At 44.3% G+C, this 13,264-nt stretch overlaps 1 protein-coding gene across 2 annotated transcripts; it reads right to left on the bottom strand.

Annotated features, from left to right (window-relative positions):
• Positions 1 to 8,864: 8,864 nt before the first annotated feature.
• Positions 8,865 to 11,859, bottom strand: arl4aa (ADP-ribosylation factor-like 4aa). Of its 2 annotated transcripts, none has more exons than XM_029504838.1 (2): positions 11,785 to 11,859; positions 8,865 to 9,690 (listed from the first exon to the last, which is right to left on the bottom strand). In XM_029504838.1, exon 2 carries the CDS (start codon positions 9,592 to 9,594, stop codon positions 8,992 to 8,994), a length of 603 nt encoding a protein of 200 aa, XP_029360698.1. In that variant the 5' UTR covers positions 9,595 to 9,690; positions 11,785 to 11,859; the 3' UTR covers positions 8,865 to 8,991. The 2 variants fall into 2 exon arrangements, with proteins under 2 accessions (XP_029360698.1, XP_029360699.1); XM_029504839.1 differs by lacking the exon at positions 11,785 to 11,859 and adding an exon at positions 10,508 to 11,760.
• Between the last annotated feature and the right edge of the window lie 1,405 nt (positions 11,860 to 13,264).

The following is a 13,264-nucleotide window of genomic DNA, read 5'->3' as shown; positions in this document are numbered from 1 at the left end:
TCTTAAAAACCTCGATCGGCCCTTCACATGCTGAACACCGCTCTCACTTTAAGCACGGAAAAAATTGTTCCAAAAAATTCAGACATGCAAGGTTGAACTGAGAGTAAAAGGAACAAAAGACGACTGTGGGAGTTGGAGTGATAAGAGGCTTAACGTTGGCTCGGTGACAGTGCACGCTAAGTACAGTGAATTTACTGCCGCATGAGGCCGAGAAGAAAAAAGGAAAGCGAGGAGGAGGAGGAGGTGCAGGGAATTGTTACTGTAATTTACTCCGATAAGAATCAGCTGCTGTCAAAAAGCATCAAACTCAAGATGAAAAATAAGACACTGCGGCTGCTTGCGGTGAGATGAAGGCAAATGTTAGTTGTGAAAATAAAAATGTGTGTTCCCTGATTTCATTTGGAAAGCATTCAGCTTGTGCAAACTTTACAACAACAGCTACATTAGCATTAGCTGCACTTGCACTGTTTGACTAAATGCTCCGGGGGGTGACTGTTTAAATAAGATTTGGGTGTTTTCTTTTAGCTTTACATGAAGACAGGCCTCTGACCATAAAACCTGCAGCTCTAAATCTGATCAGCTTCTAACTTAACTAGTGACACAGTACGAGCTTAACAAGCAGAGAACATGCTAACACAGGTTGTGTGACACAAACTCAATCTGACGTCGAGCTAAATCGTCTTTGTGAGTTTTCCCCCAGTTTGTGTTGTGTTTTACATTCGCTTTAATTAGTTTATTTTAGAGTTTTAATTGATTTATCTGAGTCAACTGAATCGGTATAAAAGCTGCAGACCTGGTTCATCAGTTGTGTTGCTGAGGGCACCATGTGTGCTGGGGGGAGCCTGACTTTAATTTATTTTGATTTATGGCTCTGGGGGTGAAGGGACACGAACCACCGCCCCTCGGGATGGTTTGCTGTGTGTGGAGGAGTTGTGAGTCTGGTTCTCATAGAAAACCTGTAACCTGATTGTTCCACTCCACAGTCGGCCTCTGACACAGCAGCAGCGGCGGTTGATAAGATTTCTGATGTGCTGAAATTGTTGCCTTTTTTTTTTTTTTTCTCTCTTTCTCTCTTTGGTTCGAATTGGAGATAGTTTCCTAATCTGACTCACACAGTCCTGACGCCCCGCAGAGGACCAGACAAAGTGCCTACAGAGAGCCAGAGACGGGTATCCCCAGGCGTCCCAGAGACAGCGACACAGATAAGGGGCATGCCTGCACACTAAACGACTGTGGAACAACCAAATCAGTCCGCCCTTATCTGCCTCGTTTGCCCGGCTGTGGGGCAGATGGCCCTCGAGTGCACGACCCTTTGAAAATATCTCCCATCAGTGTAGCCAGGCAGAAAAGTGCAGCTCTACAAAAGCCTGGCTCGCTCTGACTGCCATGGAAATCGAGGCAGATTGAGAAGTTCTGGCCAGCAGGTCGGGGCTGTTAATCACCGAGGAGCATCAGTATCACAACCAGCCCCCTCCCTCCGCGGTTCATTATTCAGCGTTGCCTTTCTGTGCAGTTAATGAACTCCTGGTAGCGACTCCTCATGTTGCGGCTGCCGGTGCTGTTGCTTATATCGGGGGGGGGGGGGGGGGGGTCATGCTGTTTGTAGGAAGAGAGGAGGTCAGCAGCGATTTGGGACTTCAGCACTTCTCCGTTAGAGGAGGAATGACACGGCTGCAGATTAGATTACAGCCCAGTGTGATCTCAATAAGTACAATTTGATTGTGAGGTAACGTGAAGCGGCTGATTGTGTGTTGTTCTTCTGGGTGTCTCTAAAAGGACACATCCAACGAAAGCTGCTTTTCACTGCTAACATCAGGCTTCTGTTGGAAAAGGAAAATACAACCAGCATTCAGGAGAAGCTGCTGCGGACGCAGATAGAAATACTCGCTCTGCCCCGGATCACCGTTCATAATGCCTTTTAGAATGATGATTGATTGGAGTATTGAAGAGCATTAGAAAGTTTACCTGCTAATAAAATTTGAGTAAAACTATTTCATGAGCTGTAAAATATATTTTAGCACAAATTACAAAACTTTATGCCAGCAGCTTTTAGTTTCATATAACTGGACATTTCTCACTCATTTTGAAATCTACACAGGTTTATTCAAACCAAGCACTTTATTAGGAACACCTGACTTCTTTCCTGCCCCTCCCGTCAGGAGCTGGTGTGTCGGAGCAGAGCGTCACCAGCTGCAGCCCGTTCCATAATCAGGCCTACCTGCTGTAAAAGCCCAGACCGGCCACCTCTGATCCGTCAGTGTGCTGTGGCCATCCTTTGTTCTCAGCTCTGGCCCCGCGTTAGTGATTTGCTCTGCCTCTGGTTTCTGTCTCCCAGTCCTGCCTTGTTCTCAACGGACCTCCATTTCAGTTTGGATCAGTCCTTACTGAATGTCCCATGACCGGGTCAGGGTTAGTGTGAGATGTTGGAAAGGTTCCTTTGAGACTGATCTTTTCTCTGCACGTTTATCAGCTCTCCTCCTGGTTCACTAAAGTCCAACAAACTCACCCTTACGTTTGTGAATCCAGGTCAAAATGACACGGGGGATAATCCTGCTGGAAGTTGACTTTAGAAGCTGGAGAACTGTGGCCAGAGAGGGAAGCACATGGTTAGAAACAATACTCAGATTAGAGGTCACTCTCCACACTGTGACCCCTCTGCTGTCCAGTCTGGTGCAGCTTTCCCTCAAATTCAATGCATTATTTATTTTAATCCTCAGCTATTCATTATTGTCTTTTAAATTCACCTTTATCATCTTATTAACTATGCTTTTCCCTGTTCAAATACACTTTTATTGTCTGATTTTAATGTAGAGCACTTTGAATAGACTGCTGTATGAATTGTGCAACACAAACAAATTTGCCTTGCCTTGTATGAATCGGTGGTATAACTCGGCCCCACCCTGACTGTGCTCCGCTCACGATCTCAATTCAAAAGCCTTTGGAGAGAAAACTGGGGTGTAACCTCGGCGTGAACTTCTCTCTCTGCTCTGAGAACTCATTTCAGAGCTGGCACAGATAAGAGGTGTTTAGGTGAATCACAGACAGCATCTGATTTGAATTTCAATTATCACACAGAGGGCAGAACGTCTAGACGAAACAAGTCCCGGGTCTCTTTTCCACAAAGAGGCTTCAGAAAAACAACAGAAGTATGAAATAATTTAGGAGACCAAGCGGTGACATATTTGAATATTTCTTCTAATGGTTATTTGTGTGTTTTTCCTGTAAATTGTGTTGTTTTACTCCATTTGGTTGAGCCTTTATTGCAGATTCACTCTAGCTGGTTGGACAAACCACTCGCCACTCGTCGACAAACCAACTTGTCATCTGTTAAATGATGAAACTCAACTCAACTCTGAATTCACTGCTCACCATGAATTTCCACCTCGGGCGGTGTGCGAACATAAAGCTTTGGAGACCCCAGCCTAAACCCGCCATAATCCCTCATGCCCAAACAAGACCAAAGACAGATTTCACAGGCTTGTGCCTCTCAATACCCCGACTGGAGAGGACACGGCTCGTTATGGACTATATTTGTGTCTGGACTCGGGTGTGTTAGGGATGATGGGGGTTGGTGGCGTTAACTGTGTGAGGTTCAAGGTCAAAATGGAAGAGAGAATGAAAAAGTCACTTGCCCGTTCCGAATGTCCGGGCACATACGGAATCCCCCCCCGTCACATTCCCATTCCAGCTGTCGACAGCCACGCTCTCTCAGACAGCGACCGGGAGGTGACAGAACAATCATCACCTCAACAATGAGCCTTTCACACAAGCTGATCCGAGGAATGTCATCCCATGAACGGTGTCAGCGCCGCGCAGCAAAGCACACAACCAACACCGAGCAACGTCTTACTTCAAGGTGCAGTTCGTCAGGCGGTTTTACTGGCTCCAGTTCGTGTTTATTCACGTCGCAGTAGTCAAATAGACAATAGGCACAGAAACAGTCAAATCAAATCAGCAATTAAATGTTGTTTTTCTAACAAACTCAGTGAACCATTGCAGCGGACACATGTATGCAGATGACAGCGTACTCTACAGCTTTACTGTTTTGCTGCTTGATGGGAAGAGTGTCCCAAACAAAAGTCTTTATTCCAAATGAGTTATTGTGTTTTTCTGCACTTTTGTGACGCTTCCATCTAATAAAGGTTTCTACAGAATTCAGCAAACTTCTATATACAACTCAGCTTGAACACCTTTTTTATGTCTTGATTATATTACATTAAAATTATCTTCACAGTTCCACGCAGATGAAATTAGTGAATGTTATTATTATTTAGGATGTTTCCCAGTGAAAGCTCTTTGTTGTGATTAAGCACAAACAGACACACACTGTGCATTCAGAGCAGCCATCAACGAGGAGCTGCACTACAGTCACAGTGTTGAATAAGTCATGCCAATCTTTACGCTGACATACTGACACTTCACCACCACACAGCAGCTTGTTTTGTGCTCATTTGTACACACAAAAACTGCCAGGAGGGATTTTGAGGAACACTGACGCCTCGAGAAATTTGAAACAAATGAAGATAAGGATGATTACTTTTGCTTAAGCTGAAAAACTTCCTGCAACCACTTCTCCCTTTTTCTTTTTTTTCAAGGCCAGAAATAAGAAGCGAACAACATTACCACACCGTCCAGACTAAACAAATCTCTTCACATGGATAATAAAACACAACATTGCGTCTGTTTTTTTCGCTTCTGTTCACAGCTCGCTCTGTCTGCCTCCTGCTTTCCTCAGGATTAATGAAACCAGCTTCTCTTTCCTGTACCAAAGAAAACAGGAGTGCACTTCTCCAGCTCCTCAAACAGCGTCTCCCCCTCCTCACCCTCCTCTCCCCTTGCAGGTGGCCCCGTTCGCTACTTTGAGCGAGGCTGCAGGGCTGCAGGGAGGAATTCACATGTAAATAGGCCACTTGCTCTCAATAGACTGGGAGAAGAAAAATGAATCCCGTCATGATAACCTTGCATAATAAGCAGGCTAGGAGTCTACATATATCGCAGCATCCCCCATCGCTCTCTCTCACTTTTTTTTTTTTTTTTTACAATTAATTTAGCACAAGCACACAACAGGAGAAACCTCAGAACTCAGCAGTGAAAATGAGAAAACCCTCTGGAGGAGGCTTTGTGGGAAAATGCAGCCGCGCAGCTCGACATTACTGTGTCACAGTCGAACGGAGCAACAGCCTTATCATGTGCTTATTAAAACATAATCTTCTAGCAAACAGTCTCATTACAACAAAAATGTGTCCACAGCCAAAAGGGGACCTTCGGATTTCACAGCTGGTGTGTGAGGAACGTATGAGCTGAGCTCAAGGTCAACAAAAGGATAACATACACATTAAAGTCCAGTTTAACGCACAAGTCAAACAACACAACTCAAGTTGGTCCTTGACAGCCTTAGACTCTTGGGATATGTTTTTTTTGAATGCAAACAAAACACAGCAACATATTTTGTACATTTGAGCTCAGCCAACTGCTTCTACTGAGGCTAGCATGCTAAGCAGCTTACCTCGGCCTCTTGTCCTTTAATGACGGTGACTCAATCTGCCCTGAAGACATAGCTGCTCAAAGGGTGTATTAGAAACCCAAAGTGTTTATCTCCACCACCTACTCATGGGAAGAAACCAAAATTCTGCCCCAGTGAAAACTTACTTACAGGCCCTTTAAACAAATATTTCTCTGATTTGCACGCATCATTTTAGTCCTGCTGTCTGAGTGACGGAAATAGGCCGTTAGGTTTTTTCACTTCAGACTTATTTTAGTTCTTAATTGTCCCCTATGTAAAATGGAAAAAGCAGGTATATAGATATATGTAAGAAGATGAAAGCTGAGTGAAGAGGAGGGTTGGCATCATCCTGGATTCCTCGGGGTGAAGTTCATTCTCTGTGCAAACAATAATAATTGGGAGGCAGCGGCTGGAGGACTTCCAAGGACTGGATGATCAGGAAACTCTCCTGGCTGAGCCACAAGTAAAAAAAACATGTTATGAAATTTGAGTCTTCAAAGAGTCAAAGGTTTAAGTCCACCACTAATTCCCAAAGGGCATTTCAAAGAAAACCATCCAGTAACCAAACCCAACATTATTATTCACGCACTGCCAGCAGCAAAGGTTGCACATTGCAGAAACCTGCGTGTTTCGCAATTCTGCAGTCAGGGTTTGTTGAATTTAGCAGCTGTAATGCAGCAAATGTGATGATAACATGAATTATCCAGAAGAGCCCCTTCATAGCTTGTGTTCCTACAGTACATTGTTTTTTTTTAGGCTGTGCTTACACTCAGAAACACTCACTATATCATTAAAAGAAAACTTTGACATGGGAATTTACAGCCGTCCTCCTCCCCCTCCAGCACTCCTCCCTGTTTGCAGCTTTATCATGTTGGAGAAAAGCTTCACTGCTTTGCACACACACACACACACACACACACCAGAACATTGTGTACAGTCTGCAGCTGTATGTTGCCCAACCTGAAAAATAACTCTCTCAGCAAGAGCGGCTGAGATGGCTCCAGCTCAGTATAAAGGAAATAATGGGTTGGGATTCTTGTATGGATGAGCTACTCCAAACAACACGGCGCGCTGCAGTTTGCTTTCGTTTCATGTTGGTGAGAGCGTTGCTGTGCCAAACGCATCATCTGAGGTTAACGGGTTAATGGAGGGCCTCCGGACCAGAGCTTTATTCCCCGTGATCCACCTTTCATTGAGTCAGGCACACACAGACGCACACAGGAGAGAAAATTATTAACGAGGAACGTGATTATGGTCGGTGTAATCCCTCCATATGTTTTAGACACACTCAACTGAGTCAGCAAAAGCAAAGAGCAAGCGGGGGAATGGGATTTATGGCCTACAGAGCCAATAACGAGCGGTAATCCCCTGAGGGGCGCTTAAACAGATGAAAGGAAGTGACCTGAGGAGCATGCTACAACAACACACACATGACTGGACGCGCACACAAACACGCACAAAGACAGGCACACTGCAATCAGGCCAGCTTGTCCAGAAAAGGAAGTAGAATCAGGAAAAGTGCGAGTGCGCCTTTTGCCCCTCTCCGTTTCCTTCCTTGGCAAACAAGTTGTGAAGAGGCACCTGGGCTTCCCAACACAAAAGCATGATTCATCGCCATCTGACAGAAACAGGGCATTCTGGGAGCTTTGGAACCACGTGAGCACAACACTCTGGGTTGAAGAGCGTTTTTTCCATTTCCCTCTGCGCTGGGGAACAGAAAAACCTTTTTAAATCTGCTGGAGCCCGAAAGTGATAGAAATGTGTGAGATCTAACACTAAGGATTTTCGTCTTCTGACGGACGGAGCCCAGCTCCCAATCATCACACTGACACAGAGCAAATATTTGCACCGGTGAGGATATTTGGTGATTCAACCCCCGGGCATCTACATCACACGCTCATTTTAGAAAGGCAGCAGCTGCATTGACCGGCTGGGCATACATTCATTAATTGTTTGAAAAGGAACAGGCACAAATGGTGCTAATACAAACACACACACACACACACACACACCCAGCGAGCTCCGTCCAAAAATACTCAGTCAGGCTCCTGCCCCAGCCTGTTGAACTGGGTCTGGGCTCCAGACCGCTCTGACGACATTCTCTAGTCCCGACGAGCGCCTGTGTCTGCGCTGTGATGCCTCAGTGCATCTCTGAACCCTCCACACTGTAGCAGCCAACAGCAGAGAGACTGTCTCACATGACGGCCCCGAACTTTGCTTTTGTGGCCTTTTTACCCGTGATGGTAAACAGCACAGTGTAATTATTTGCACATGCAAAAAAAAAAAAAAAAATGCAACCAAAGCAAACAAAAGTATGTCATGGGTAATCACCTAAATGGGCCGTCAAGTGTTGGGCGTGCTCCTGTGTCAACCAAATCGTTGTGCAAAGTTGCATAAAAAGTTTTCTTTAAAGTGATAATTAGAGGGAAGGTTGACTGAGCGTGTAGTTTGTACTTCAGAAACTCCCTCAAATCATAGTCACATGGAACAGAACAACTAGTTCTGCAACATCAGACGCTGTAAGCGAAGGTTTAGTGGCTCACTGGAAGAAGTGACACTTTAAAATAATCATCTCATTCTGCAGAGCCAAACCAGCTCCAAATGGACCTCAGGTTACAAACCTGAGCATCTTTGCTTTTTAAAAACAAGCCATTGAATAGCACAGTGGGTATGAAAATAGCTGCAATACCATTACCGACTTTGTTCTAAATGTTTTATTTAGCAAAACATAGCGCATATACCTTTCTAATGACAATGTGGCCCCCGAGGGCCGCCCTACTGTACAGCAGAATCTGATATATTTCAGTAAAATCCAACACAATAATCTCTATTTAAAAACTGTAAACTTCATAGGAAGTAATACTCTAAAGTGCTTTTAAAATTCAGAGATATAAGACAGCAAGCAATTCCATAATAATGCATTATAATACTTGTTTCACAGAGAAAGTCCAGTGTAAATAAAAAAAACAAAAAAAAAACAAGTTATGATAACAAGATACTCAACAGTGAAATAAATGGGATGTTCATGTCATCACCCTCTCTGGTGTTGAATCATCTACCAAATAACCCTTCAACTAGTCAAAGCCTTTTCTTAAGTTATTTTTGGTAACATGGTTTGGAACAGCCAGCAGCCATTCATAAATCTTACAGCACCCTTTAAACAACTTCTGTCACCCTTCCAGACCCCAAACCCTTCTGTGCATTTAAATCCACATAAACTCTGTATAACACATCCGCACATGTCTGAAACTTTCTCATCTTCATACTGTATTCCTTTGTGTCACTTCCTGATCAGTAGCATCAGTTATCCTGAAGGTCAGTTTTGGACTGATAAAACTCAGCATGTTGAATGTGGACCTGCAGAGGAAGCAGGACAGAATCCTTTTTTTTTTTTCGTTATTAGTTTTTTGTGTTTTTTTTTTTGTTTGTTTGTTTGTTTGCTTTTTTTAAAGTTTCCTTCACGTGTAAAACAGCATACGAGTCCATGTTTATCTCTTTTTCCTCTGCTGCCGCAGCACCTTTCTCCTTTTCAGGATCATGTCGTGGAGTCTTTCCAGGCCGTCCCGGAGCCCGTCTCCTATGATGGCGCAGGCGGGCTGCAGATGCCAAGGCGTCGCAGGGCCCAGTTCTTTCAGCGCCAGCAATTTCTCAATTTCGGCCAATCCCAGCGAGTGCCTCAAGTCCTGTTTGTTTGCCACCACCAGCAGGGGCACCCCCTGGTTCTCGGAGGTCTTGGCGATTTTATGGAGCTCCGTTTTGGCCTCCTCCATGCGCTCCGAATCGACAGAGTCCACCACGAAAATTATGCCATCGGTGCACCGCGTGTACGACTTCCACAGGGGGCGAAGCTTCTCCTGACCGCCGACGTCCCAGAAGTGGAACGTCACAGTCCTGTGGCCGCCCAGAGACACTTTGACCTTCTCCGCATTGAAACCTTTGGTGGGTACCGTGTTCACGAACTCATTGAACTGCAGTCGGTACAAAACGGTGGTCTTCCCTGCTGAGTCCAGCCCGAGGATGGCGATGTGGAACGACTGGAAGAACGGGATGCTTGACAGGAAGCTAGGCTGCTCCGACAATCCATTCCCCATCTTTCCTCATGAGGAAGGATTTGTGATGCGATAGGTTGAATCCGACTGCGCCGCAATCAAGAGTCGATTATATCCCCAAACGACTGCAGCAATCACCTGAAAGCAGATCGCACGTGTTACTTTTTTTTTTTTTTTTTTTTTTAGAAGAGGCAACTTTTACAACTGTAGCAACAACAGAATCACTTTTTCCAAGATTTCCAAAGAAAAGCCCACAGACCGAGCTGTGCAAGCTGCAGGACATCTGTGTAAAATTTACATTAGCACCAGATCGCCTCAGGCTGCAGAGACAGAATCCTCAAGTGTGCTCAATCGATCAAAGGTGCATTTTATTGCTTATCACTTCGACTTTGCACTTGTAGGAAGAAGATGGCGTTGTGTCACCCTTTCAAGAGTTGCATCATCGCACTTTAAAGCTAAAACTACACAAAACAAAGCGCTCCAAAAGCACCAGGAGGCAGACAGCGAAGTGTGACGAGCCGGAGAGAGACAGGAATGTGTGAATGCTGGATTTTCATTGGTCACGTGTGCAGGAGCAGCACTCAGCATGAATGCTAATGCTGCCTGTCTGTGCACGCAGGCCGCTTCACCTGTAAAAGGTCCAGAACTGCAGAACAGGTCCTTCACTCGGTGTGTGAGGACATCTCAGGAGGTCCAGAGACCTTTGAGCCCTCATATTCTGATTGTTGTAAAAACACATCAGTGTGTTTATGTGTTCATACGGGTACTTTATTGTGTTAGTAAATGAAGTCTTATTGGGTCTGAGGTGATTATTATTATTATTATTATTATTTATAATGTTATCTTTATGACATTATTATTATTGTTCCGGTTTTAGTCCCCAGTTCTTCAGATCAGATTATTAACCTTCAGAGGACCGGCAGGTGGACCGGACCAGATGGAGCCTGGTACCTACCGGTGAGAACCATCTGTGCAGAAAACAGGTCCGGGTCCAGGTCCAAGACCAGGTCCGGGTCCAGGTTTCTGTCCCGGTCTGCTTATCGCGGCTCCGCCCAGAGACGGGTCGCCCTGCCCGGTGTGTCCCGGTCTCTGTCCCGGTCTCTGTCCCGGTTTTATCCCGGTCCGTGTCCCGGTTCTGTCCCGGTCTGTCCTGGTTTCTGTCCCAGTCTGTGTCCCGGTTCTGTCCCGGTCTCTGTTCCGGTTCTGTCCCGTTTCTGTCCCGGTTTTGTCCCGATCTGTCCTGGTTTCTGTCCCGGTCTCTGTCCCGTTTCTGTCCCGGTTTTGTCCCGATCTGTCCTGGTTTCTGTCCCGGTCTCTGTCCCAGTCTGTCCCGGTTCTGTCCCCGTTTTATCCCGGTCTGTGTCCCGGTTCTATCCCGGTTTTGTCCCGGTTCTGTCCTCGTGCTGGTCCGCCTCTGTCACTGTCTCTGAGCTCGAGCCCGGGCTGCATCGACGCCCACGCGGACACGGGAGGCAGAGCCGCCTGTGATTGGCACGCTCAGTTGATTCTCTATCAGCTGATTGGCTGACACAGCTGTCAATCACTCGTCCGCCCGGGAAGCAGGATCACCTGTTGCTCCGACGTCACTACACTTTTTCTCTTTTATAATTTTTTTATTTTACGTTTTTATTTTATTTTTTATTTTATATTTTTTACACTTTACATTAAGACCTAAAAAAAAATGTATAAAGAATTTATTATTATTTTTAGAATGGTTTTCCCAATTTATAGATAAATTTATATGAAAAGAACATATAAACAAAAATAGAAATAAGAGAGCTTGACCTTCCTATAGACTTCTTCTTCTGGCGACATAAATGTCAGAATATTTTAAACGTTTAGCATTATGCTTGAAAATGGCTAAAACCTTTATTTAATTTTCAAAATAATGATTTTCTGTCAGGCCATAGTCAGGCCACTATTGCAGCTATCATCCCATCATTTACTGGCCTTCATTAAAAAGCTGTAAAAGAAGGATTTTACTGTTAAATGCCTTTAAACTATAGAGTATAAAACTGCAGCTGTTGTTTTTGTTGGTTTATTATTTGGTTTATATTTTGATGACAACATTTTAAGGTTTTTAAGGGATTTTTAAGGGGAAAATGCAGCACAGGAGTCCAGAATACGTTTCAAAAATCCTTCCAGGGATGTAATCCGGGATATTTTTCTCCATAACAACATTTATCAGCTCGGATAAAACAGATAATGTCAGTAAATTCAGATTCAACTCACCGTGGATTCAGCCGGTCAGTCCTCCATGTCCCTCTGTCTCTGTGTGTCTGTGTGTGTCTGTGTGTGTGTGTTAAGAGAGATAAAGAGGGTGTGTGTCACTGTGTGTGTGTAGAAACAGCACCGCCCAGTTCAACCGCGTGTTTTTGTTTGAAATGATTGGTCAGAAGGCAGGAAAGGCTGCACACAGACACACACAGACACACACAGACACACACAGACACACACACTGCAGCCCATCATGCATGAAGGATAACAAACAGTGACCGGCCTTTGGCCACAGGCTGCCTCCTTACGTAACCTGCTGCTGCTCTCAGCTCCTCTTGGTCACATCAGATTTTTTGGTTGTTGCACAGTCAGGGGAGATAATGACACACTGCGCGCACACACATATACACACAATCATTTCATTAAGTGCAACATCATTTAACATTTAATGATTGTTACTGATGGACAGATTAACACAAAACACAGAATTTATCACTGAACTAGTTTAATTTCTTTTTGTAAAAACGGACAGGAACACTAAAGCTGGAAAGATCAGGGACTGCCTCCACTGGTGGGAAGAATTTGTATTGAATCTATGGGAAAATTACACTGCTTCTCTTTTGTTTTATTAGCTCAGTGCCCGTCTATGGTTCCAGAGTCTGGTTTAAGTCTTCTTCTAAACACCATTTAAAGGAAAATATTTCAAAAAGCAGGGTATGGATTACCATTGATAATTTCAGTGAATTACAAAACAAAAAATCTCCAAAATTCCTGAAGTGTTTGGTGAATTTGCTTTCCTGATGGCTGCAGAGAATATGTCACACAAATTTTTATTACTGGCTTTATTAAAGGTTCAGTTTGCTTCACGCGCTAAAGCAACTTTTTAGATTAAAAAGAGGTCAAAGTTTGGGTTTAAACCACAACAGATACAGAGACAATCTATACTCTGCCATGTTTAGGTCTGTTTTGTCGCCCGATAAACCCACTAAACAATAAAACTACAGCTTGGACAACTAAAATCCTTTAGTAGCATGTCCTTTTTCCAACCTCCAATATAAGGAAGCAGAAGAAATATCCCACATTTAGTTTAGTTATGTTTTTTCTTAGTTGGCAAAATAGTTGAACTAAAGAACAATCACACAACATAAACACAATCTGCATTATTTACGCTGAAATACATCAATTAGAAGATTTTATGAGATTTTCCAGCATTGGGAAGAATAACTGGGGATTAAAATAAGCAGAACACATGGCAGCCCCGGGGTCATGTGGTTTAATGCGATGGCTGATATTCCTTTCATTTTAAATTTAGTCCATGAGTTATGCACAGACTCACACATGACTCATTAAACACACATGTGCAGCTATCACAGATATGCTGCAAACATGTGCACGCCTCAAATGTTTAGGATTCTCGGGGCACCGAATGAGCAGCTGTCACTGACCCAGAGGCCTGTGACCTCGGTGACACCGGACGCTGCGAGTTATTGTATTT

Source organism: Echeneis naucrates, chromosome 6 (genome assembly GCF_900963305.1).
Source record: "Echeneis naucrates chromosome 6, fEcheNa1.1, whole genome shotgun sequence".
In the NCBI taxonomy this organism is placed as follows: Eukaryota; Metazoa; Chordata; class Actinopteri; order Carangiformes; family Echeneidae; genus Echeneis; species Echeneis naucrates.
This window is presented reverse-complemented; position numbering and strand designations above follow the sequence as displayed.